This window comes from Stegodyphus dumicola, chromosome 3 (assembly GCF_044657685.1).
Source record: "Stegodyphus dumicola isolate Sdum_Otavi_A_Nest chromosome 3, ASM4465768v1".
Lineage (NCBI taxonomy): Eukaryota > Metazoa > Arthropoda > Arachnida > Araneae > Eresidae > Stegodyphus > Stegodyphus dumicola.
This window is the reverse complement of record NC_140770.1, coordinates 170542042-170567956: the sequence shown is the minus strand read 5'-3', so window position 1 is coordinate 170567956 and position 25915 is coordinate 170542042. Positions and strand designations below refer to the sequence as shown.

Genomic DNA, 25915 nt, shown 5'->3' with positions numbered 1-25915 from the left:
AGCACTGCAGTTACTCTTTCCCTTTGCTACCACCTACTTGTGCGAAATTGGATTTTCATCGGTGTTGTGATGGTAGTGTGGTGTATTTAATTGTGGCAAAACACACTAGGGCTATCTACCTAAGGGGAGGGATGCCTTCGTGGAGGACTTTCTAAGGGAAACTGGCTCGTATACACGTTACACATGGGTAAAACCACGAAAACAGCCATGCAGCCAGCCCGTTCGCGGGATTCGAACCTCGGACCGAACTACCAGTGTTTAGCGACTTTACCGCTCGGCCGCTGGTGGGCTCCGGAATTTTCATCGCTTTTGCATATAAAAACTAAAGCGATAAATCGCTTAAATGCAAGTGATGTCTTACGCGTATGTCTCTCAAAAAAGGAACCTCGCTTCGCCAGTATAATAATGAACAAACAACAACAGACTAGTCATTAATAAAAATAATATTGTTTTGTATTTATATAAAATGTACAATGTTTTTCAATAAACAATAAGTTTCGCAAAAAATGCATTTTTCTAGACTAAAAAAATTAAAACACATTTTTCATTGGGGTGCGGAGATATATTTTCAGATTCAAATGGGGTGCGACTCGCTAGAAAGGTTAAGAAACATTGGATTAGGGTGTTCTTTCCGGCGAACATCTTCACTTTTTCAGTGTTTTCGGTACTACAGGAAGTTGAAAGCACTTCAAGTAGCGTCTTCAGTGGAATCCCATTCCTTTCGAAAATATTCAAATTGTTTATAAATGTTCTTGAAAGGTACGGCTTCATCTCCGTAAACTTGTTTCAACACATTATAACTTTCGTTTTCGTTGCGCTTTACCAAACTTGAAAGAGAACTTGAAATTCATTCTCTACTTTAGCAGTGCCCATCTTTCCAGACGATAGTGCACTGCATGCGCTAGATTGTTGATAACAGTGACGAACGTAACATCGCAAGAGGGAATCTCCATATCTTCATGTTTTATGGCGCCTCCCAGACGGTATAGTGTTTAACGGAGTCTACTGCGGTACCGAACGGCTCCGGTTCAAATCCCAGAAACGGCATGACTCTAACAGTCCATCCCTTCATAGGGGGCAACGGCGGCCGCCTAGAAGTTGTCTCCACAATAAAATGGTCATCTCTTCTGGCTTAGGAATAGCCAATGCCTGAATACGCAAGTGCCCGTTATTGGATTAAAAATATGTTTTATGATATCTTTCGATTCTGAAAAATCTTATGGATTTGATGTGCACCCCTTTTTCTGATAGCACCAGAACAAGAAATCAGTCAGATTAAGCTCGAGGGATCACGGTTGTCACGAAAGTGCAAAGTTGCAGGAGATCAGTTTATCGCGAAACATTATACACGTTGAAAAGTTGATTCCAATAAAAAATTCTCCTCGTCCTTTCCTGTGTTGCCATTAGTCCTTCACCGCAAAAATTTACGCCGTCAATTTTTGTCATACGTGAATCGTTTTTTAGTACTCTGATCAATTTGCGCAGGAGAAATGTGGCTGTCGTTGTGGCTACAATGAAAAATTTTCGAAATTTTTTTCTCTGAAGCCATAATCGTAAGAGCTCTGTTGTTTTAAATCATAACAATCTCGAGCGCATACTTTCAAATAACAATATTTGAAATTTTATTTCGATTGCTTGAGCGGATATGGCCTCAAGAGGTTCATATATCGGGAAACTCTTTTTATGACCACCACAAACCCCAGAAAATGTATACTTGCCTTCTTTGATTTCCAAGATTCGAATCAGATCCCAGTCACCAGCGTTCAATTGTCTTATCCACGAAAACTTCAGTGAGACTTCCACCTGCAAAGTTATTGTTATTCCTGCTGTACATTTTCCTTTAAACCCAAGGACGTATTCTAACATCTTTTCCAAAGCAGCATCATTTGTATATCTCGAGTGAGTACATTTAAACTGAATTTTGCATATGTGCAGCATAGTTTTTTCTGAAATTTTAAATATCGAGCATTACTCTTAGAATAAAAATATTAATAACCCTAATATTAAATATATTATTAACCCTTATATTAAATATATTAATAACCTCTACATTTTAGGTTAAAAATGACAGGCCGAACAACGATTATTTTAGAAGTCAAGTAACAAAAATTGTACAAACATTAGGATTTTTGGAAGCAGGCAAGATGAGAAATGAGCAACGCCTTCCCCGGGTATCGAACCGCGGAACTCTGGAATACGCTCCAGGCGTGCAGACCACTACATCACGAAGGCACGCTAAGAAGGTGGAAGAAATACCTTATATTACTGCTTTTAAAGAGCGATTGGAGTTTTAGGGGACACAATTGCCAAATCCTGGATGTGGAAAATCATCATCCACCACCCTTTTAGTTCGGGAGCCACTGTAGAGACATCAGGTATTATTTTGGAAGCAAGAGGCGGGAAAAATGAGCAACGCCTTCGCCGGGAATCGAACCACGAACCTCTGAAGTACGCTCACGAAAATAACCCTTACATTAAATATCATCTCCGTTGAAATGACTGGAGTACACAGGAACTTCTTTGCGGCATTGCTAAATTGTTTAAATTGCTTGCTCTATATTGCAAATATAAATACAGAGATTTTTTTCCTCCCGAAGAAGAACTTATACTAGATCGCTCTCGAAATCAATAGAGCTTTATTCAAAATTTAAGCAAAGTAAAGGTTGCTTTATAGATTTAATTAGAAAAATTCCTATGATATCACTTAGATATTTACTTGTGAGGCATTTTACGCTTAAACGCATGTACATTTTAACGTTATTTTCTCTTTATTAAATATAAGAGCTTTTAATTCCGTTTATTTATAATTTCGTTCATAGTTTATCATTTCAATACTGAACCACAATATTAGATTTATTTTAACTAACATAGAATTTTTATATGAATTCTTTCCGGTGACTTCTGTTTGCTTCATTAGACATGACTAGAATAGGAATTCTGTTGAGTTTAAATAGGAGAAAATTTCCAGTTGAGAGAAAGAGAGCTGAGGTAACTCGCCAGAAAGCTATTTATGTCGTGTATCGTCAACTTATGTCCTGATTTAAGTTTGGTTACTGATTTTGAATTTGTTAGTGTATACGGCTGAGTAACCTCGATAGCTGAAGTTGGACTGACTTGGTATTGAAAATATTTATTGTGTAGTATATATCTGAATATTTGTATTCCTACGAGTAAAATTCTGCAATAAGCGGCAGATAAGTTTCGTTAAATTTTAGTCGTATGTATAAGACAATGTTTTTGTAAAAGTGTTAGTTAAGTTTTACCTCTTATCTGTGTCCTTGGAATTTAAGATTTCTTGTTAAGCACGAAGATTAGACGTCATGAGAAACACAAGATGATTTGACAGAAATTATTTAGTAGTTAAACCTGTTTACCTTTACAACGTTATAAGACAGATTTTTATAGTAACACATATATAGTATACACAACAGCACGTCTACAATACCAAATGCCCTATACTAACTTTTATATTGCTTTTTGCAGTGTATAAACTGCAACATGATGAATGTGGATGTAACAAAGTGGCCATCATTTCGTTCAATGTCAGTTTTGTTACTACTAGAGTGGAAATCAGCTGCTATTAAAGTGAGAATCAGAACGTATGTCCTAAGTTTATTTTTAGACGCTCTCGTTTCTCTCAGGCCCAAGCAGCGAAAAATTGTTCTTTTTATACTTTCTTGTATGGTGGCATATGTCACGCTAATCTTTTCACGCGAAACGAGTTGTGTGCATTTATACCTCGATTCCAATTTTATGCGTGGGAATACAGATAGCATATTGGAAATATAAGATGCTATCTTCTACATCCTTGCAAGTAACGCGATCCAATGCACGCTATACTTACACTTACTAGCACGAATATTTGAAAATATTCTTCGTTTCTCTAACAAAATGGAACTGTTCAGAAAATGGCATAAAAAGGAAAAGAATTTTTTTCTCTCTTTTTAGTAGCATTTTAGGTAACGATATTAATTGACGAAAAATAGTTAGTAAAAGTAATAGTTAGTAAACTAAGCTTACACAATTTTATAACGATTTCGATAAACAATTTTAAACAAAAACCAAATATTTTACAATAAAACTTCTGCGCAACAGCTTGTAGAGAAATTAGGTATTTTTGGGAGCAGACAAGATGAAAAATGAGCAATACCTTCGCCGGGAATCGAACCACGGACCTCTGGTATATGCGCCCAGCGTGCAGACCACTACACCACGAAGGCACGCTAAAAAGGCGGGAGAAATACCTTATATACTCCCCCTTTTAAAGGCGATTGGGGTCTTAAGGGACCCAGTCGCCCAAATCCTGCTTGTGGAGAATCATCATCCACCATCTTTAAGTTCGGGCGCCACTATATAAACATTAGTTATTTTTGGAAGCAGCAGTCATGAAAAATGAGCAACGCCTTGCCGGGAATCGAGCCACGGACCTCTGGAATACGCGCCCATCGTGCAGACCACCACATCACGAAGGCGGGAGAAATACCTTATAAGCTTATTATTTGAAATGAGAAATACCGTCTACTACTTTTGAATTTACTCTTCTTTTCAAATGCTGCATGTAAACAAGCTGTGGATTGAAGATACGTTTTTGTGGGTTTTCGAAGAGAATTATGCTTATTCTATAATTGAAAAATGTTTCGAAATGCATGGTATTAACATTTTTAATTCAAAAAAAAAAAAAAAAAAAAAAAAAAAAAAAAAAAAAAAAAACATTATTAATTGGAAAGGGAAAAACTGTCAGTCCTTACTTTTACATCGAAAGAAAACTCCAAACCAATACTCGAAAAAGCTATGTGTTGGTTCTAATATTTCTTAAGTTAAATCTTTGATAAGAGCAGAAAAATCCACCGACGCTGAAAATCCGTTCAAAGTCTTGTACCAACAATAAATAAAATAATAAACAAGATTTACAACTTAAAAAAACAAACTTTACAAAACTTTTCTTCTTTATGAAGAACTTGAAATGCACACGTACGATGGTATTATCATTTGAAGCCATTCATTCGAAGATTTTTCACGGGCTTTCGAACAGTTGCATACTGAAATGACATGCGATGGGGTACAATATCTATGTAAAGGGAAATTCTTGAAGGATTAAATAATTTTGTAAACAAGGTAGAATATATGTAATGCAGGTGCATACAAGAATGTTAGTATAGATTTCCGATAAAGGATGATCCAATTTGGGTAAGTACGCAGCTCCGAGCCAAATGAATTCACGGAATTAGGTATCAAATGTTTTCTCTTTCTCCAGTCATTTAAAGCTAGGATTTTGAAGGGAGCAGAGAAGATCTTATTTTTTTTTTATTTGCTTTAGTTGAAATACAGTTTATCTAATGTTTCTTTTAGTAGTAAATATATATGGCTTCTGCTAAACGAAACAAACACGTTGCGGCATTCAAATGCACATTTAGTTTTTGAAAGAAAATAGAAATCGTGTTGCAGCAGGGACGTTTGGTGTTCATGAAAGCTTCATACCTAAATGAAAGAAAAATAAAATCACAATAATTAATATGCCAAAGAATAAATGCGCTTTGCATAAAGAAGTAACAAAAGGGCCTATCCTAGAAGAAAGTTTCGAGAACTGGATCCAAGAAAATTACCAATGTGGATTAATTGTAACAAGAAACAGCCTACATTCATTTGCCTTAAAATCAAGTTTATTATACCAATGTTCAGCTTTCTTAGTAAGATGACTCATAAAACTTTTTTTTCTTTTTATTATCAATGATTTTATGTTTAAATTTATTTATTAAATATAACAATTTTCGCGCTTACACCACATGTAATTGACCACATTCTAGACACTTTTTTCAAGAAGCAAGCGCTTTTCGACGTTTGATTTAAAGAGTGGATTTTGGCCGATAAAGATGCACCCTGACGACCCAGAAAAGGGCAAAGTCTTCTACCAGGCAAAGTCTTTGGCAGTACAACTTGATGACGTTTAGATTATGTAATGCGCCGAAAATGTTCGAACTTCTAACGGAGATCATGTTGAGAATTCTTTCCTACGAAGACTGTCTGATATATTTAGGTCCTGCCAAACGTAAGTTCTTCAGAGAGGAATTGACTTACCTTGGACATTTCATCTCTGCCGAAGGTGTGTGTACAGATCCCGAAAATGTGTCAACAGTTAAAGACTGGACACTCCCCAAAAACGAGCATCAGTTGGGAAGTTTTCTGGGACGTTTCACCTACTAGAAGAGATTTGTGAGCTACTTTTCTTCCATCGCAAGATCTCTTGTCCATGTTGACAGAGAGCAAGCAGAAGTTCTTGTGGACAAAAGAATGTGAGGATGCATTTAACAACCTGAAGGAAACTTCTACATGCGCTTCCAATCCTGAAGTATCCTCAATTCGGCTAACCATTTATTTTTTATACGTATGCGAGTTTGGATGCTATTTTGTCCCAATAAATAAAAGGTCGAGAACGTGTTGTAACATCCTCGAGCAAGTGTCTATCTAAACTGAAAAGGAATTACTATATGATCAATACAGTTGAACATTTCCACCATTACCTTTTCTGCAGACGATTCCTGCTCCTTCAAATGATGCATCGTTGACTTGGTTATTAAATTTTAAGAATCCCTAAGACCAAATAGCCAGCTCGATACAGAGACTCCAGGAATATGACATAACTGTTCATCATTGAAAAGGATTGTCATGTGGAAACAACGATGCCCTGTCCAGAAGACCCTGCCAAGAAAGCTGCCGATATTCTTCTAAAGTCGAAGCAAAGTACGACCTGGTTATTCCGATCGCACGACAAATTACAACTACAGTATCGTCTGACATAGACTCAGAGAGTGATAAACACGTCAGGAATGACCAGTGGTAAGGCGGCGACATTGGAACCATAATTGGCTTATTGGAATCTTCAAATAGGAGTAATACTTGGCAATATATTCCGATCTATAGTCCTAAGAAAAAACAATATTGGGCTCTCTGGTACTCTCTGGGAAACGACTTTTTGTACTAGAAGTTGGAATCGAATGATCCTGAATCCCGGGCGTGCTTAAAGAACCACATAGTAGTCTAAATGGAGGCCACTTCGAAATAATGAAGATTTTACACAGAGTTTGAGAGCGCTTGTACTGGAGTATTGCAACGGCTGACATGCAATATTAGGGCGAAATTTTGTGATAACTGTGCGGGTCGGGAAGGACTGAAGAAACGCTGCCGAGGGAATCTGCAACGTTAGAATGCAGGAATGCCTTTTGAACACCACGCGTTCAACATCTTGGGACCTCGGCCTCGATATGTTAATGGCAACAAATACATCCTCATTGTCATTGATTACTTTAAAAAGTGGCTTGAGGGTTATGCTATCTCTGATTAAGAGATTGTCACAGTAGATAACGATACAGTATTGAATTTCCGGGTTCGGAGTGCCTCTTCAGTTGCATTCCGATCAAGGAAGAAAGTATACCTCGGTTGTAATTAAAGATCTCTACAATCTACTTGGCATAGACAAAATGACATAGACACCTTTAAATCTACTATTAGACGGCATGGTAGTGAGGTTTAATCGAACCACCTTAATAGCCTCTCGTTGACGGTTTATAGCAGTGCACCGCAACCTTTTCTCACCTGCGACGCACATAAAATCTTTCTGGAATTTCGTGGCACACCAAAGAGTTCCGAGTTATCAAGAAAGTGCCGAAAAAATTCAAATGCTGACACACTTACAATCACACACACAACCACACAACAGTGAAATATATAAAAACATTTAAAATAGACATTATTAAGGAAAAAAATTGTCATTGTGTATTAAATACATGATAAAAAATTTCAAAATGTCAAATACATGTATTTGATTGCGGCACACCTATATCCTACTCATGGCACACCGGTTGCGGAGCACTGGTTTATAGAAACCAACAGGATTGGGACTAGAAGTTTTCTGTTTTTATTGTATTAGTGTAGTGCTGTTAACAAGATTACCGGCTGTTTCCCATCGCAATTGGTCTTCGGTGCTAACCTTCTACTTTGTGATCTGTTATTTGGTCGCCCTCCGGACTAACTTTCATCGCCTGAGCAGTACATTCAAGATCTCAATTCACGGTTTGAAATGATTCACCGCGTTTCTCGAGAGCTGGTTGATTTGGCGACGGAGAAGATGAAGACTCGATACCACACGAGAGCTATAGAGCATCTATTTTACGAGGTGACAAGTTCGGATCCGTACGTCATCATAAGCCTAAAGTCGTCCATTACGACAGGCTAGACCCTTACTATAATCATAGTAAGTAGTCATAGTAAGTAGTCCGCATAATGAATATAATGCACATAAGACCATATTCTTATTTGTATATAAATTTATAAATTCATGCAATGAATTACTCATTTAGTTTCTGATTTATTCTATGTTATTTTTTGAAATTATTATTTTAGTATTGTATTCATTTTTCTTAGCTGTACGTATGGCTTTCTGTTAAGGGATTTTACTACCCGGGACATGCAGCCCTTGGAAAGGGAGCAATGTCACGAATTTGGTATAAATGTTCGTAATTTTAGTAAAACTGTAGTAGCTTTTGTATAAGGTAACATGAAAAATCCGAAGAGAACAAAGCTCTGCCGAAAAACTAAGGTTACAGGGCAAGCTATTTAACACTCTGAGGTAAATGATTATCTCGCCAGCTTTGCAAGATATTACTAAGCTAGCGATGGTGATGGTTTTTGTCTCCACATTTGGCGAGAAATCGACAAAAGTCGCTAAACTTGCTGATCATCTGGCGACATTTCGGTTTTTTTTCTGTATAACTAATTGATACTGTAACGAATGGCTGTAATTGATCCCTGTAACCGCGGCCAGTAATTTCGAGAAATAGAAAATACTAGAGGTTTCTACACTGGCAGGGTCTAACTATGTAAGCCAGGCGAAAACATCAGCTCTCAATGATTTTGTTCAGCTTTGAGTTTTTAGTTCAGAATTAGGTCTCCGTGGGAAGCTTCGCTGTTTAGATGCGCTTTGCATTACGTTCTGTTTAACATTCTTTGTAGTTTAAAGTGGTAACTACTGATCGTATTCTATCATACAGAGAAGAGTTTAACGAGTACTATTGTTGAAGGCTGTACAACTTTTGTGAAAAATAAAGTTTATCAAGCTATCATTGGTTTCGTGTGCATTCAATCTATAACGAACGCTTACGTATGCAATAATATCAATAGTGATTTGTTCAATAATACATAAGCAGCTGCGTTGAGGCAAAATAATTTATTGTACATAAAACAAAGCATAATTCACAAACACAGTGTTACTGCACATGAGTGTAGAACATAACACCTGTTTAAATTTCACCCTTTGAAACTGTAAAAGTAATTATTACAAATATAGAGAAGTTACGTTTTTTTACATTAACTGCTTGTGAAACTGAAAGCTTCAAGGACAATTATTTCTTTAATGATTTCCATATATATATGTTATTAGATGTCAAAATATTAATGAAATACATAAATAATTATGGCATAGTTTAAAATACGTGCGGAAGTTAGAAAGCTTGGATGTCCTGTAAGGTAAAGATCTTAACGTTGTTTACATTAACAATCCTGAAATTTCTTTTCTGTCGGAATTTGTAATTTTCCAGCACTTGTTACTCTGAGATTGAAGTCTAATTCTGTCAATAATAGTAGCCATTGAATGCAAAACTTGTAACTTGGTTAAAAGGTATTCGTAATGTATGAGAGAAGCTATCCTTATTGTGAGCTGAACTTACTAAGATCAGACTGCAATCTAAAACTCTTGTAAAAAGAAAGCATCCATTATTTTGAGAGAAGAATAAATCTTGAGATTTGTTGTTCTGTTATTACCTGGTTGTAATACCTTGGTTGTAAGCTGATCTTTCATTGTCACATTTTGCTAACAGCATACTACATTCTAAATTCTTGGAAAAATAAAGCTTCCATTATTTTAGAAAAAGAACAGGTTTGGAATTTTTTTTCTATTTTTATCCGAATTTACTTTTAAGCAAATGCTATTTAACTGAAATTTGTTAAAGATTTGTGATTATTTCTAAAATACATCTGTTTATTCTGAAAAGCAGAGTCACAAATTGCTTTTAATTATTCATTTTTATTCTAGAGATAGAAATTATCGAAAGTAGGTAATTGAAGAGTAAAAGACAAAAAGATCTTTCGTATGATACATCCAGAAGACACTAAATGCCTCTTTTAGAGTCAGTTTTCCTCGGAAAACCAATTAAAAAGTAAATATTCTGCTACATTTGAGCAGTTTCATAACGTATCTAGAATCGTAACATCATTCATTTCCACCTGAGAATTATACGTCGTTTAGTTCTACCTCAGAATCATAGAGTTATCGTGACTTATTGTTTTTCAGTCACTAATTCCAATTATTCTAATCATTTTATGCTATAGAAATTTAACCACATCATGTTCCAATTCCGATCTACTATGAGATTCATATTACTTTTAATAAAACATTCCACTAATACAGTCATTATTACAAGTCTTTTTTGCCATGGCAATATAATCAGTTATATTTTTATCTCACTATGGCCATATATTGTTTCTACAGCATCTGATTCAATAATCAGTGATGTATAGTTCAAATATTACCAGAGTTCGAACTCATATTCAATACTACGTATATGTGAATGATGAAGGTGGTGGTTGCCATGAACCTTGAGATCAGATGGCTTGTTGCTCTTTTTAATTCGATAGTTCTTAAAGCGGCTGTCACTGTGATGTAGATCGTCATAATCATCGCCCCTTTTATGTCTTGTAGCATCGGGGAGTCTGTAGCTTGGCATATGCTTAGTGTCCCAACCTGCTTCTTCATCTTCATATTCGTATTCTTCTTCTTCTTCGTCAGGCCATCCACCTGGAGGGCAGCCCATCATCATTGCAGGAGGAGAAGGCCATGCTTTCATCATCATTGCAGGAGCGGGCCATCCTCCATTCATCATACAACCTGTGTCAAAATATATAATTAAACTAACTGCCATATATTCATCTAGTCATACTTAAAAATTTGGATAATGTAGAAAAAAATAGAGTATTTTCGGAGTACGAGTTCGAAATAATAATTCAATCTAAAAGAGTTCGAACAAATAATTCAATCTAAAAACAATACTATAGATTAAATAAATAAAATATCTTAGTTTAATTTAATTAAATCCTAATGTGTGCTAATAAAATTTCTAAGTATCAGTGCCTGATTAGGAAATTTTTAGCCATTCTAGAATGTTTGTCTTGCTAAGGAGAACGTTCTCCATCCCCGTTGAACTTTCTCCATTCCATCACTGACAAACATGTCACAAATATCATCATCGTCAGTTCCGATGACAGTATTAATCAGTAAAATTGATAGATTTTAATTAAAATTAACTATTAATTTAATTATTTAAAGTATTAATTTTAATTAAAGGTGATAAATTTTAATTAGAATCACACTTCCTTTTTATCCGAGTGTCTTAACAATAGAAATGTACAATTGTAATTCTTACAGTAAAGACCAGAGAGCAATATAAGAGGCAAATACCTTGTGATTGATCATAAAAACTATTAATTCCTAAAATGCGCTTTTATTCTACATTGCTCTCAGTCCCTTTTTTTTAAAGGAGACTGATGGTGAATTCATCATTAGGTCATTTAATACGTCTAGCTAAGTTAGATGAACAATTAATCGCCCATTTGTAACATATTTTGCTGGGATTTATGCAATGACTTTAAATTTGGCTTATAATTGTATTTTTAGTTATGGTGGAAGTTTTGCAACAAAATCTTATCTTATTGATTCCTTACAATCGGTAAAACATGGTAACTGAAATCACAGAAAAAATGCGATTATTGGGCAAGGGTGCTTTCTTTTGACTAGTATCTAGCTTCAGTTGAGCTTTAAATGCTAAAATCACCTTGCATATTCTCTTCTATTTATAAAAAAGGATTAAGTTGATTAATTAATTAAATAAATACATAAAGCATCATTTTCTTCGTATTTACGCCATATACACTTCAACAGTAAATTGCCAAAATTTTTAAAAGCACCATAACAGTTATGTTTAGAATTGACGATGCAGTGCTAAGTGTTGACATACATTTTCTGTTTTTTTTTCTGTCTTTTATCAGTTTATCATATCAATGTTCAGTTTTCATTCTAAGATGGCTTTAAATAAATTTTTTGTCTTTTTATTATTAACGTTCTGTCTGTTTACTTTATTTATTAAACATGACGTTTTAAGCTGTTATGCTTCATTATATTTGATTCACCAACAAAATCACAAAATGTTTAAAAACAACATATCTTTAAAAACATACTTCATTGTATTTTGAAGTAAATTAGAGAGCTTGATGTTGGTAGATTTTATCGTCCTTCTCTGATTAATACAGAAATTTGTCCTTAGCTGAAAATTTCTGTAATTTTACTGCTGTATAGATTACTGTGTATTTGCTGGTGTAAATCGAAAATTTTTTGTAAATCCTATAATATTGAAGTCTGAGGGTCTATTTATAAACGGCTTCAAAATGACTGACAATTCGATTTCAAAAATGGTATAGATTAAATCAGTGGTCTTGAAACTTTGTCAACTCATGGAACCCTTATAACTATAAGTTTTCTTAGGGGAACCCCTTCTGCCCTTAGAAAAATATATCTTAAAATAATATTTAAAGTAGATCAGTATGTTATAGGTTACTTCACCTAAAGAGAATTAAAGAACAGTGTTATATTTTTGTTAAAAATTTTAATATTAAGTAAATGTAAGTTTTATATTAATAGCATTAACTCATGCCCCAGGTGTTACCCACTCTTGCATTTTATTTAGTGACTGGGGTGTGCTTGCATTTTTTACATAAGCTCTCGAAGTCTTGCTATGTTGATCTTGTCTGCAGCTGCATTTCATGTTCTGCATTTTATTTGTTTCTTTATGTTTTTGTTTCCACATTTGTTGAGAAAAATTTTTGAATTAAATACGTTGCTCCGAATGGCTTATATCTGCGTGAGAAGCTTCTAGGTATTCTGCATGCATCTGCAACCAAAAATTTAGGAGCTGTCAGTCCTTAAATTTAGATTTAATTTATAATTAATTAAATTAATTTTAGATTTTGGCCTTGAATCTCTTCAAAGGTCGATAATTGTTACTCATGAATCTTTGGCAAACCTTCTCATTTCAGTTAGTACTCAAACGGATTTTTTGCACATCACTCTGTTTGACATATGTCGTGCGTCGAATTGTTATTTTGAGTCACGGAGCCGCGGGATTAAGTTAAATCCTTCATGGATTTTATTACTCAGTGTAGGAAAATATCTATTGCATCCTACACATTGAGAAATGTTTCCCTTCAGCTGTACTGAAGGAACATAAATAGTTACTTCTCATTCAAAACTAACATTCCCAAAGAAAAGCTGTTGAATCTTGTTAAAGTTAATTATAACAAATTCAAAAGTTTCATATATGTTAGCAAACCTCATAAAATTTTACGTACCACTCATGGCAGCTTTAGCTGGCCATCCTCCATTCATTTGCATCATCATTTGCGGACAGCACATCATTTGGGGTGCTTTCATTTTAGGTGCTTTCATTTGGGGCATCATCATTTGAGGACAACACATCATTGCTGGCGCCGCTTTCTTTTTAGCACCTTTCATCATCTGCATCATCATCATTGCCCAAGGCATTCCTTTAGATTCAGCAGGCCATCTGATAGAGGAGAAAACGTAAAATATAGAATGGCAGAGGAAACATTTCTGCGACTGGAATAAAATGTTTTGCACATTTGATTGGATAAATGCAATAACAATAAAGCTTCCGAGACTTTCTCTGCCAATTTTTTCCCACCTGATGCATATATTCTCCAGTTTATAACTATAAATAATAACTTATTCTTCAGTTTATAATTATAAATAATAACAAAATTATTATTTATAATTATATACTGACTACACAATAAGTATTTGGACGCCTGTGATAGAAAAGAAAAACTAACTTTATTCAAAATCAATAGTTGGTAGAGCCTTTACGAGAGGTAATTACTGCTTGGACCCTCCGGGGTATACTTTCCACAAGTCTTTGTATGGTATTTTCTTCCACTCGGCTTGAAGAAGACATAGAAGTTCCTTCGCCGATTTTGCCGAGGGTTCAGGTCTGGACTCTGGGCAGGCTAGTCCATTCGATGAGTTCCATTGGCACCATACCAAGCCTTGGTTAACGTCGAAACATGACAACTGGCATTGTCGTCCTGAAAGTAACAGGGCTCCAACCCTTAAAACTGCCACAACGTAGGAAGCCCATTGTCATCCAAAATAGTGCAGTAGGCATCGGAGTTGAGTTTACCATGAATAGGGACCAAGGGTCCCAGCCCATACCAGGATAAACACCCCCAGACCATAATTCCACCTCCTCCGAACTTGACTATTGGCACAATGCATTCTGGCAGGAGACGTTCTCCAGGTAGACGCCAGATCCAGACCTTGCCATCCGAACGGTAAAGGGTGAACCTTGATTCGTCACTCCAAAGAACCCGTTTCCACTGATCTACGGTCCAATTTCGATGTTCTTTGCACCACATTAACCGAGCAGCGCGGTTGGACTTTGTGACCAAAGGCTTATGGTCAGCAGCACGACCATGAAAACCAAGCAGAAGTGCTTCCTTACGGATAGTGTTCATTGAAACAATACTCCCGGATGCCTGTTGAAACTCCTCGCGGATGAGGGCCATCGGTTGGGTGCGGTTCTTCCAAATTTCTCTGGACCGACGGTCTCTATCTCCCAGTTTCGTTCGTCTGCCGACTCGAGGCACATTACGACAATCACCGCTCACCTTCCACTTCTTAATCACATAGGCCACTGTCGATTTTGGGTACTTCAGATCGCTAGATATGTCCCTTAAGGATCGGACACATTTGTGATACCCGATAATTATACCTTTCTCGAAATCAGAGAGCTCCGAACTGCGAGGCATCTTGCATGCGACTAAAGCCGATGCTGTTTCCTACACGATATATACCGGCGGAGTCCGTGACGTATGTTAGGACCGCAGAGATCGTCATTTGCATAGGTGTCCAAATACTTATTGGTAGTAAGTGTAAACTGAAGAAAAAGTTATGCCTTATGAATTTTGTGTGGCAAGGTTTATTTTAAGAACATGTTATTTGTGTTAAATCTTTCCCAATTTCTACAATTCGGTTTGCTCCACCAGATTATGTAAATGATGGGAATTTTAAATAGGAAGCAAGATTCTAAGTTTAGGGAATAGAAGTGCCTTCTGTAGAGAGTGTCCTCTGTTACTGTCTGCCTTGAACTTTTTAATCATTTATTTATTTATTTTTCCAATGATGGATCGTAGTCGTTTATAGGCTTTGACCATTACTAAGGCCGGAAGCGGTGATATTTTTAATAAGGGAGACACCTACTAAGTGAGCCACTGTTTCCTCCTATGAAGGGAAGGGAAACTGCATCTATACTGTCTCCGGTATGGATGCAATTTTTCTCCTACCGTGCGTTTCGAACCCGGACCCTTCGGTACGGCAATCAGAGTCACTAACCATCTTCCCGTCTGGGCGGCACCTTTATTTTTACGAGTTGTCTTTGACTGAAAGCTAAATTAATAATCGTGTAGTAGCGACCAACCTTAAGAAATGATGGAGATAATTTGCTAATTGATAACTGTAGCTTCAGGATGAGATTAAAATAAATGCCATTAATCGTTTATATTGTTGTATTTACTTAGTTTTTTGGTATTGAAAGTTGAAGACGAGTCTAGACGTCGTCCGCGAGAGTTTAAGAAGTTTAGAGTTTAGTTTAAAACCACACTGGATTTAATTTCATAATATAAATTCTTACTGCATTTCGTACACAAAGAATTATAAATTTTATGCGAACAGATCAATCATGTAGTAACTTTCGTCCGAAGATATGAAAATATACGAAGTGTGTCATTTCAAAGAAATTGAAATAAACTTTTTGAGGAAATCAAAATTCTTATAAATTCAATTATGAAGATGAAAATATATAATTTTAAATCAGGATTTCACTTCATATATATCACATACGACCAAGTGAATTTATGGAAATCATTTCTATTTGATAAAAAGAAAAAAAAATCTTTTGAATTCATAGCTTAGCTCCATGCATAGCTCCATGCAAAAGTAACGCACAATCAACTGTAGCTCCGTAATGGAGAAATAGAACTACAAAAAGTGAAATTTTGCAAATAGAAAGAATGGTTCTTTTGTCCAGTAATCTCAAGCTCAAATTGCCTGCGAGCCGAATGTACAGTCTGAAAACAGATGACTGACCAATTTTTACTTCCTTGTATGAATTTATAAGGTATATCTCCCACTTTCTAGCGTACCTTCCTGGTGTAGTGGTTCTGCATGCTGGGCCGGTATTCCAGAGGTCCGTGGTTCGATTCCCGGCGAAGGCGGTTGCTAATTTTTCATCTTGCCTGCTTCCAAAAAATTCCTAATGTCTCTACAGTGGCGCCCGAACTAAAAGGGTTGTGGATAATGACTCTCCACTCCCAGGATTTGGCGATTGGGTCCCCTAAAACCCCAGTGGCCCTTTAAAAAGGGAAAAGTATATTAGGTATTTCTCTCACTTTCCTAGCGTGCCTTCGTGGTGTAGTGGTTCTGCACGCTGGGCCGGTATTCCAGAGGTCCGGGGTTCGATTGCCGGCAAAGGCGGTTGCTAATTTTTCAACTTGCCTGCTTAAAAAAAAAAAAAAAAAAAAAAAAATCCTAATGTCTCTACAAAATAACCTAAAAAAAAAAAAAACGATTAGAACGAGCATTTTTTGTTTTAAAAGTGGTTGGATTATGTTGTTTTTATGTTCCGATCAAGGTTTTATGTCCTTTTGTTAATCTGCATGTAATAATTGTAGACAATTATCGACAATTTAAAAGCGGTGCTAAGCGTAACCGAAACAGCCATTTGTTTGCAACTTTTAGTAGAATAGTGAACTACGCTAATTGGTGCACTAACATCAGTGTTATTCTGCCCATTAAGGCGGAAAATTAACTTTCAACTTTGTGCACCAAATATTTGGTCTTCCTGCTCGTTGACCGAATTGCTTGGTTTGGCGTACAAACTCTAAATTAAAGTTTGAAAATTGTTTTTTTTTTTAAACCACTTTTAACTGTATTCGGTGTTTTACGTTTTCCTGAATTTTACAATTTTTTATGAAGATGTTTTGAGTTCATGTATTTTGCCGCGAAGTGAGAAATGATTTGTTTAAATGAGAAATATATCTCTATTGAAATTCGTGGAGATAAGTTTAAATGAAGTGCAGTAACAAATGTATATAATTTAAAAGGCCCTACAAGGAAATCATATGGTGTCTACATTAGATTTTTTAACAAGATGAAATAGTCTGTTGATGAAATAAAAATAGTTTAAATGAATTTCAAATTTCGCTTACTAAATATTTTTACAAAACAAATGTGAACGATAATAGTAATATCTTAAAGAAAAAAATTCAAATTTATGCTGTTTACACTTTGTAACTCAAATATATTGATAGTTAAATTTTAAATTATCAGACTGGCATTTATTTCATATGACTATAATACACTGAATTAACAGCTACTTACTACATCCTAATTAAGCAAATTACAATTTTTAAGTGAGACAAATCTTGATAACAATTAATGACAACCTATTCTTTCTCTTTGATTTATTAAATTTTTCTTCGACACATACATAAAGTAATTGTATGTAAATAAACTTCCTTTTTTCACATTGCAACTTTCAGCTATAACATCCGAAAGGTTTCGCTTTGATAAGATTTGTAACTCCTAAGAAAAATTATTAGGAACAAACTTTATCACGAACTGTAGATAGTAATCGGTCAATCTAGATCTTTTCTTAGACTTATTAATTTTCAACTGCGAAACAAAATTATTCACATATAAATGCACTCCCAAACAAATCAATGATTCTTATTCCAAAATTTTATAACTGAGATTATTAATCTTTTGAAAGGTACGGATAAATGTTAATGAAATCTAAATCTTCGAAGCTTTGAATATATTTAATTAATTAGCTCCACTTGTAGATATTCTGGCGCACTTTTTGTGTTCATTTTCAATGGTGTTTAAAATATGTAAACTCTGACATCAGATATTCAAAATCCTGAAATCTTTGCAAGAAATACATAATTTAAATGTATTCACAGGCAGCATGAAATCGCTCTACATGCCGCTATTTTGAGACCACCGCTTTAGTCAATAAAGTTTGGTATTTTTTGGCAGCGTAAACTTAGTGCAAACTCCATGCAGACGTACAGCGAATTATCGCTGTGCCTGAAAAGAACTGCAGAGTCTTAAGAAAATTTAACAACATTTTAATTAAATCAGAACCTGACCATGAATATACATTTGTGCTTGACAAAATCAACCAACCACTTATGATGATGTAATTTAAAATAACAGTTTCACATTTAAAACTAACTCCTAAGTAACTAAATGCTACACAAGTGATTTAACGGGAAGTTGTTACAAATTTCCCACTGGCGTAACAATTTAAATTTCGGAAACTACAGTGTAAAGGCGAAGACCACAGTCTTATCTCAGCTAGCAGAAATCTAGTAACGTGGTCTCGAAAGACGGAAATACGATCTGTCTTACAATCCAAAAGCCTAAACTTAAATGCTCTTAATCTAATTTGCATTCCGGTAATTAAACGGGAAAGAGAAGTAACAGTAAAGATCTAAATTATAATAAATGGTTAAATTAACATAATGGACCTCACAGGATCTTTCGAAAGACCTTTGTCCTGTAGACTTTAGAAGACCTTAATTGTTCTTTGGACCTTTAGAAGCCCTTTGGACCTTCGAAGTCCTTTGTCTGACCTTGGAAGTCCTCTGGAAATTCTGGAAATACCTCTCAATGTATGATCCATTTGTTTTGCTGCTTTACTTGCACTTTGCAGCCTCCTTTATTTCCACGAGATGAAAGCAGGTCCATTCCATTGACAGTCCTTTACTTTCGGAAGCGAAATTAAAGAGCCAGGTTTCATATTTTGGGAAAACATTCTGGGAAATCTCATGATAAAATTTTGCAGAAGATCATCATACACGATTTTCTTGACTTGCACCTTCCTTCTTCAAAAAGCCGTGGAACCCAAAATTTTCTGTATCCGAATCGTTAGATTAACATTAGCGCAGATACTTTTTGCATACTTGTGAGCTCCGTGTTCTGTCTCGTGATGATGCATCTGTTATTTTGGATGAGTTCTCTAATGATTGATGCATTTTCGTCGGTTGCGACTGTTTTTGGTCTACCTGACAGTGGCTGATCCTTGGCATTGCATCACCCTTCCCAAGTCTCTGCAGCCAATTCTTCGACTCATTGCGTTATCCCTGTAGACTGACAACAGTTAAATGTGAATCAATGTTTCTGAGTTATGGCCGGATGTGTAGAGGTGTTCGATTACTGAATGTTAGCTTAGTAGGGTGCTACGCTGACGATCCATGATACTGCCTAGCCGGTATAATGGTTAGGGGCTCTAACTGCCCTACCGATGGACCCAGGTTCGAATTCTGCGGAAGACAATTATGTTGGTAAGTGTATAGTATCTATGAGGGAAGGAGGCACTAAAAATACACGGCAAGCAGAATGTTCTCTGAAGATGTTGGGGGTAGGGCAGGAAGAGTATACTATCATCCGAGGTTTCAGAACTAGGTAGGAACTGCACAGATAATGCTCGGGACTATACTGGTAAACCATTTGTGAAATTCTGGTGTCGCACACACGTCTACATTTACGTGATCATATTTGTTGGCTTGCTATTCTCTTTAATTTCCCTAAACTCAGTTTTATCTGTAGACAATAAATATTTAAGGCATGTTGCATCCCATCATTACTTATACTTGTCCTACTTGAGGTTACGCATGTGAAACGAATATGGATAAAACTTCAAGTACTGAAAAATACTGCAGTTATGCAAATTACAGGCAGTAGATACTTCACTATGAGTTACGCCATTTTTTATGAATAGATTACTAAAACCATAGCCCGATTTATGGCTAAAAACGCGAAATAATCCTTTAATTATCAATCCTTTAAGTCAATAATGAATAATTACCTCAACTTGACTATGATTATCGTGAAAGTATTAATAGAAGAAGATCGATAGCGGAGTATCTTGACCTAGATTACGTTAATATCTTAGTCACTTTGTCTATGAGAATACTAGCTTAAATTTTAAAAGAGTACTTTTGGATGGTCGTTAAAATATATATCATTTTAGATTTTTCTTAATTTTATTTTGGTACGTAATATTATATTCTTTAATGGGACTGTAACATCTAAAATTATGTTCTTTATAAAAGCTTGAGATTTTCAACTGTTATAAAAGGAACGTTTGACCTTTTATTGAAACAAGAGTGATTTTAAAAAAAATATTAAGTAATAGAATAGAGGTTCTAGAAATTTTTTTAACTTATGAAGTAAAATTTTAGTGGTTTCTTACTTTTCAGCTTTTTCTTCCTTCTTAAAATAAGGAAGTGTTAACGGCACTGTCAGTGGAATTGGAATTACCATGGGTTTAATTCCAACTGAGATAGTTTTTTCTTTTTCTTTCTCATGATGTTTATCCATCATCCACTTCATCATCTTCATCTTTTTCTCCATCAGGCCTCCACCTCCACCTTGTAAATAGGTAAGGCACAGTACGAAAGCGAAGATTATAAAATCTTTAATCTGCATCTTGTTCATATCTTAGTAACTATGCTACACTGATGAGAAGACCGGTGGTTGTGATTAGCAATATAACACTTTCTGAAATTAGAAAAAAGTATAAATTTTAAAGACTAGAAACATGGAAATGAAGTAAGATATGAATTTTTAATTTGCTATTCAAAATCTGCAAAGCAAATTTTATTTAAAATCATACCAATGATTATTCACTTTATTCTCCAGATTGGTAAAATTTTATTTATTTATCATACATCTGATTCATTTTTAAATAGTTCTACTTATGAAAATTAAGTATTTTATACTTAATATTTTTTAATTGACTAATTGTTTTAATCATTGGCATTTTATAACCTACTTTGTTAATTTAAATTGCAAATAATAATACGCAAAAAATTGTTTTTGTTTTAAAATATTTAAGCATTCAGTATTTTTACTTCATTGTGCAAAGTAAAGTATTCTAATCTCGAAACTAATTTTAATCTCTAAAATGCATAAATTGTATAAACACACATAATAGTTAAATATCTATACATAAACAACTAATGATAATACAATAACATAGTTACAGGTCAGCCACATTTTAGCTACCGAATTCTATGTACGACAATTCCACAGCGTTTTGCTTACAAGATGTAAATTAATTATGAGAGACGTGAAAGTAAAGAAATCTAAAAATTCCTTTAGGAAGAATTTCATTATTTCAGAGAGGAAATACAATCAGCCTTATATTTAATTAATAACTATTTTAGTTTATGAATATAAAAATACTTGGGAGGGAATTTCATATTTTCAGGGAGGGAAAGTGGTCAGCCTTATATTTACCTGCTAAGTATTTAGTTTTAGTTTATGAACATAAAAACTACTTAGGGAGGAATTTATAGTTTCAGGGGGTTTATTGAGATCAGCCTTTTATTTAGCTGTTAAGTATTTAGTTTTAATTTATGAATATAAAAAACTACTTAGGAGGGAATTTCATAGTTTCATAGAACTTTTGCAAAAAATCGAAGAACCATGAACGAAGTGGTTGTACTTGAAGTAGCCGAAATCGACATGGGCAAGTGCCCGCCATTGGAAAAAAAAATCTTTTAAAATTGTGACATCAATTAAAATTATAAAATTAGTTATTGTTCACTATAACATTTTATTTCTTTAAATTAATGCTTTTAATTTTCGTATATATACCCCGATAAGAGAAAAGTTTTCTTTTAATTAAACTTAAATATTATTTAAGATGTATTTATTTTTAATAATACATTTCTTTTAAGAAAAACGATGCTGATAGTTTTTATTAAAAAAAGGCTCAATTGTGCAGAAAGTTTTTATCCCCCTCTCTCTGTCATATACCATTCCCAACTTAAGGATAAGAAATTTCATTCAGAAATTAAAATTTAATTCATTCCTTTTAATCCTAAAAGAAAATTTTGTTGATTTTATAATGGTTTCAAATATTCAAAACTTTCTACAGGGTATTTTACAGAAAATAATGGATAGAAACTTATCTAGAAGTCTTTAAAATTATAGCCGAGATTTCTGTATACCGGATATGATACTTTTATTGTAATTCCTCAGTTGATTCTGTACACATTATATAAGATTCTCTAGATAAAACCTTTAGAAACTCACAGCAGGTTTTTATAAAATTTTGCAAAAATCTCTATAGCGACTAAAAGAGGAAAGTGAATTAAACATATCTGTAGAATACTTGTACATAATTCTATAAGAAGATACACATAAAATTTTATAGAAATTTCTATAGAAACCTTTGCTGCAGTTTATATAAAATATAGTTAAAATTCTAAAGGGTTCTATAGAAGTTTAATACTGAATTTTTATTACACTTCTATGAAATTTTCGTAAGGGAAGTTTCATACAAATAAATAAATTAATCTTTAAGTGTATGTATAAAAACGGAGATGATGTAAACGTAAAACGGATCTCATGTTTAAGCATAGATAAACGTGCCTCTTTTATGTAAAAATATTACTGCTGTAAGAATTTTCACGTTGTCTTATTCTGCTTTAGCATGATGTTCTCGTTCCTCACAAGATGTCAGCACTAAACAATAATTAAGAATGAAAATGCGAAGCCTAAAAGAAAATTTCTTTTGGTCCTAACGTAATTTTTCTGTATTATGGATGTTAGCTGAATTATGATTTTTCTCCTTTATTTATACAAAGGGTGCTTTTACATATTTTAGAACGACTTTGAGGCCGTTTAATTAACGTTTAAAATGTAAAGAATATTTTTATAAATATTGAATTTGATAGCCTTTTTTTGGGCTATCAGATTCTGCATCGTGATTTCCAAGATAAAAGAGCTTTTCGTAAAATTTATAGGGATACTGGTCTCTTGTCCTTTTCCACTACTTTTCACAGTCCATCAATTGTGGTTGGTTTGCGCTTAGAAATAGCTGATATAAGGAGACGAAAGGCACAATAACCCATAGATGCAATGTCAGAGGACAACACAGGAATTAAAAGCTGTATATGCAATGCCTGTGTCAGTCTTCACTTTTTAAAATAATGCAGTAATACTTTTCGAAGAATTACTTCGAAATTCTTCCAGCCTTCGTTTTACTGAATAATGCAGTAATACCTTTTTGCTCTGCCATGATGAAGTTTCACTTGAAAGACATTAGGATAATGAAACAGAGTTTCTTTTGTAAATATCAAACGTAAAGCTTTCTCTTGATAGCGTATTGAATTGATTTTAACATTTTTCCCACTTCTCTTATTTTTATTTTCCCATTTTTAGATAATCCTGTGACAATCATAAACCTGTGAAAATCAATTTTCATCTTTTACTGAAAATTTCTTCACATTGACGGAAAATGTGATAAAGATCCTCTCTATAAATATTGCATTATTTTTAATTGCCGTTTTAAAAGTATATTTTTGATTGCTCCTAGCTGCTTGTAAGCTTTTTTATTTTTAGCCCAAACCGAACAATTTGATAGTTAATCCGTATCAGGACTCTAAAAGCCGGTTTTCGCGGGGAAAAACCAGCCTGATGTCAATAATGTATACAAAATTTGTTATAAAAAATAAAAAGGAAAAAACATACAATAAAATTTAAATGGACTGTTTCGATTTAATTTTGATTTAAAATGATTTGATTTGAAAATTCCCCACCTGCCTTAGTTTTTAACTATCTATTATGATGTGTTAATGTTAAACTGCAAATCATTTTTCAGCATTACTAATTAAACATCTCGAAAGGAGCTTCTTCGAAGTATTGATCGTTTCAATGCACAACAAAAATTAAAAACCATGACAAAATTGAAAGTATTCCAACTTGAGGAAAATATTTCTTGCAAACCTCATAAATTAGCAATCCTGTCAAATAAAGACAGGTGTGTCTTAAATAATTGAGTCTTTCCTGCATTAAATAAGTGAACATGTACCCATATAGCTATCGTAACAATTTTTTCCTACCATTTGATTTTGTCGCTTTTGAACTGCTAATTTTAAATATAAGTTCTAATCTAAACCAATGGTCTTAAAACTGCATTCCATGGAACACCGGTGCTCCATAGTGCCCCGGCATTCAAAATGAAAATTAGTAAAAAAAATAATAAAGCTTTCACACTGGTTAACTAGTGCTTGATAACTAAAAAATACAAAGATGCATTTAGATATATTTGAAAATTAATCAGAAGATTCGCATGTTGGCTGCCGATGTGCGTAAAGGGATGTCAGCAGTTACGTACGTGCGAGAGGACCTCTGGCTGACTGTCCTTCATTTGTGGACAAATGAAATTAATCAATCACCGAGGTAAACCCCGAATATATTTGCTTGTTCATGGAAGAAAAATGGTCATGTTGAATCCCACATCAAACATTCACTTTTCGGCTGTTCCACTTTAATTCCTTTGTGACATAACATTGACTGATCCGCAAGTCTTCACATTATGCATGCATGAAACCAAACTTAATTGTTGGGGAAAGTCTGATATATTTATAATAATACCACAAAACTTATTCTCACATGGGAAGAATATTTCTCACAGGGAGCCCAATGTTAATAGAATGAAGCTGCTCAAGAACTTTGTGGACACCCTATATATGTAGAACGGGAGCTTGATCACGGTTTGGTCGCACAACATGTGACAGGAGGTTAAAACATCGAAAATTATGAAGCTTTGCGTAAGACTTGCATATATAAATGCCCAAAGTAATTAAAAAGCATGCGGCAAAGATGTAGTTAGGTAGACAAACTGAAATAAGCAGATATTGTAATAGAACGCGATGCGGAAATAGAGCGCTGAGGTGGAATAGCGCACAGCTAAATGGTAGATGAAAATGTTCTGCTGACGCCAAACGTCATTCCCCATGCAGATATTTAGTGGCATACCGACACATATTTATGATTGGGGCTGTGGCTAAAACGCATTAACTATTGAAACGAGATTATGAAAAGCGAATTCTAAGTAACCCCTTTGAGCAGCTGCTCCGTTGCTCTTTTGAAGCCCCATAGATGAAATACATCTTCGAACGCTCTGCGATCATGTAATATTGTATACCGCTGGAAATTCACCCGAAGAATGATGATTTATGCCAGCGGAACCCTTTCATATAGAGCTTAACAGCATCCTGTACCATCCTAAGGCACCATTTTCGCACATAAGTTTCATTACATAATCTGCTTGCTTCTGTCCCTTCTGCCTTCCTTTATATTTTTATCGCCCTGTATACATACACACTATAGCACACTTTAACTTACAAAAATGTAAAAGCGAGTATATATTTATAACGAGAGGACTCGTGTTTATAGATTTTGGGAAATTACACAGAAGTAAAATTATAAATTAAAATATACGTAAATAATTTAGAGATGTACTACCTTCACCATTACTGCATCCTTCTTTGCTGTTTTAATAACATTAATTTACGCACTATTATATTCTTTCAACAGAGAAATTATTCATTGTAACCCCTATATTTCTCTGAAAATTTATTTGAAAAATGTTTTATATTACATTTTATAATTGATAATTCTGGACTTTTTTAATTTCTTTGCTTTGTCTGTGCAAAACTATGTACATTAAGAAACTAAAATTACATATATATGAAATTTCGCTTGCAGTATTATTAGTAAAGATTTAAAAAATGTTGTAATTTAATAATATTATAATACACTAAATTTTTCAGCAACAACAACAATAAACAACAGAATTTTTCAATTTTATTTATATCACAACGCTTATTAAATAAGGTATGTACATTTATATACAAGGATTACCAAAATTTTGCA

At 34.4% G+C, this 25915-nt stretch overlaps 1 protein-coding gene across 1 annotated transcript; it reads right to left on the bottom strand.

Annotated features, from left to right (window-relative positions):
* Window positions 1-9205: 9205 nt before the first annotated feature.
* Window positions 9206-20737, bottom strand: LOC118179439 (uncharacterized). Its single transcript, XM_085812382.1, has 3 exons — window positions 20436-20737; window positions 13450-13664; window positions 9206-10936 (listed from the first exon to the last, which is right to left on the bottom strand). The coding sequence occupies exons 1-3, from the start codon at window positions 20678-20680 to the stop codon at window positions 10578-10580; spliced, it is 819 nt and encodes a 272-aa protein (XP_085668508.1). The 5' UTR covers window positions 20681-20737; the 3' UTR covers window positions 9206-10577.
* Window positions 20738-25915: the final 5178 nt, after the last annotated feature.

What these genes read in the sequence shown, in the direction of transcription:
- LOC118179439 (XM_085812382.1), bottom strand. Translation starts at nt 20,680, where the DNA reads ATGAACAAGATGCAGATTAAAGATTTTATAATCTTCGCTTTCGTACTG. An exon ending in AAGGAAGAAAAAGCTGAAAA is followed by an intron (nt 13,665 to 20,435) that starts GTAAGAAACCAC and finishes CTCCTCTATCAG; the next exon opens with ATGGCCTGCTGAATCTAAAG. An exon ending in AGCTAAAGCTGCCATGAGTG is followed by an intron (nt 10,937 to 13,449) that starts GTACGTAAAATT and finishes ATTTTGACACAG; the next exon opens with GTTGTATGATGAATGGAGGA.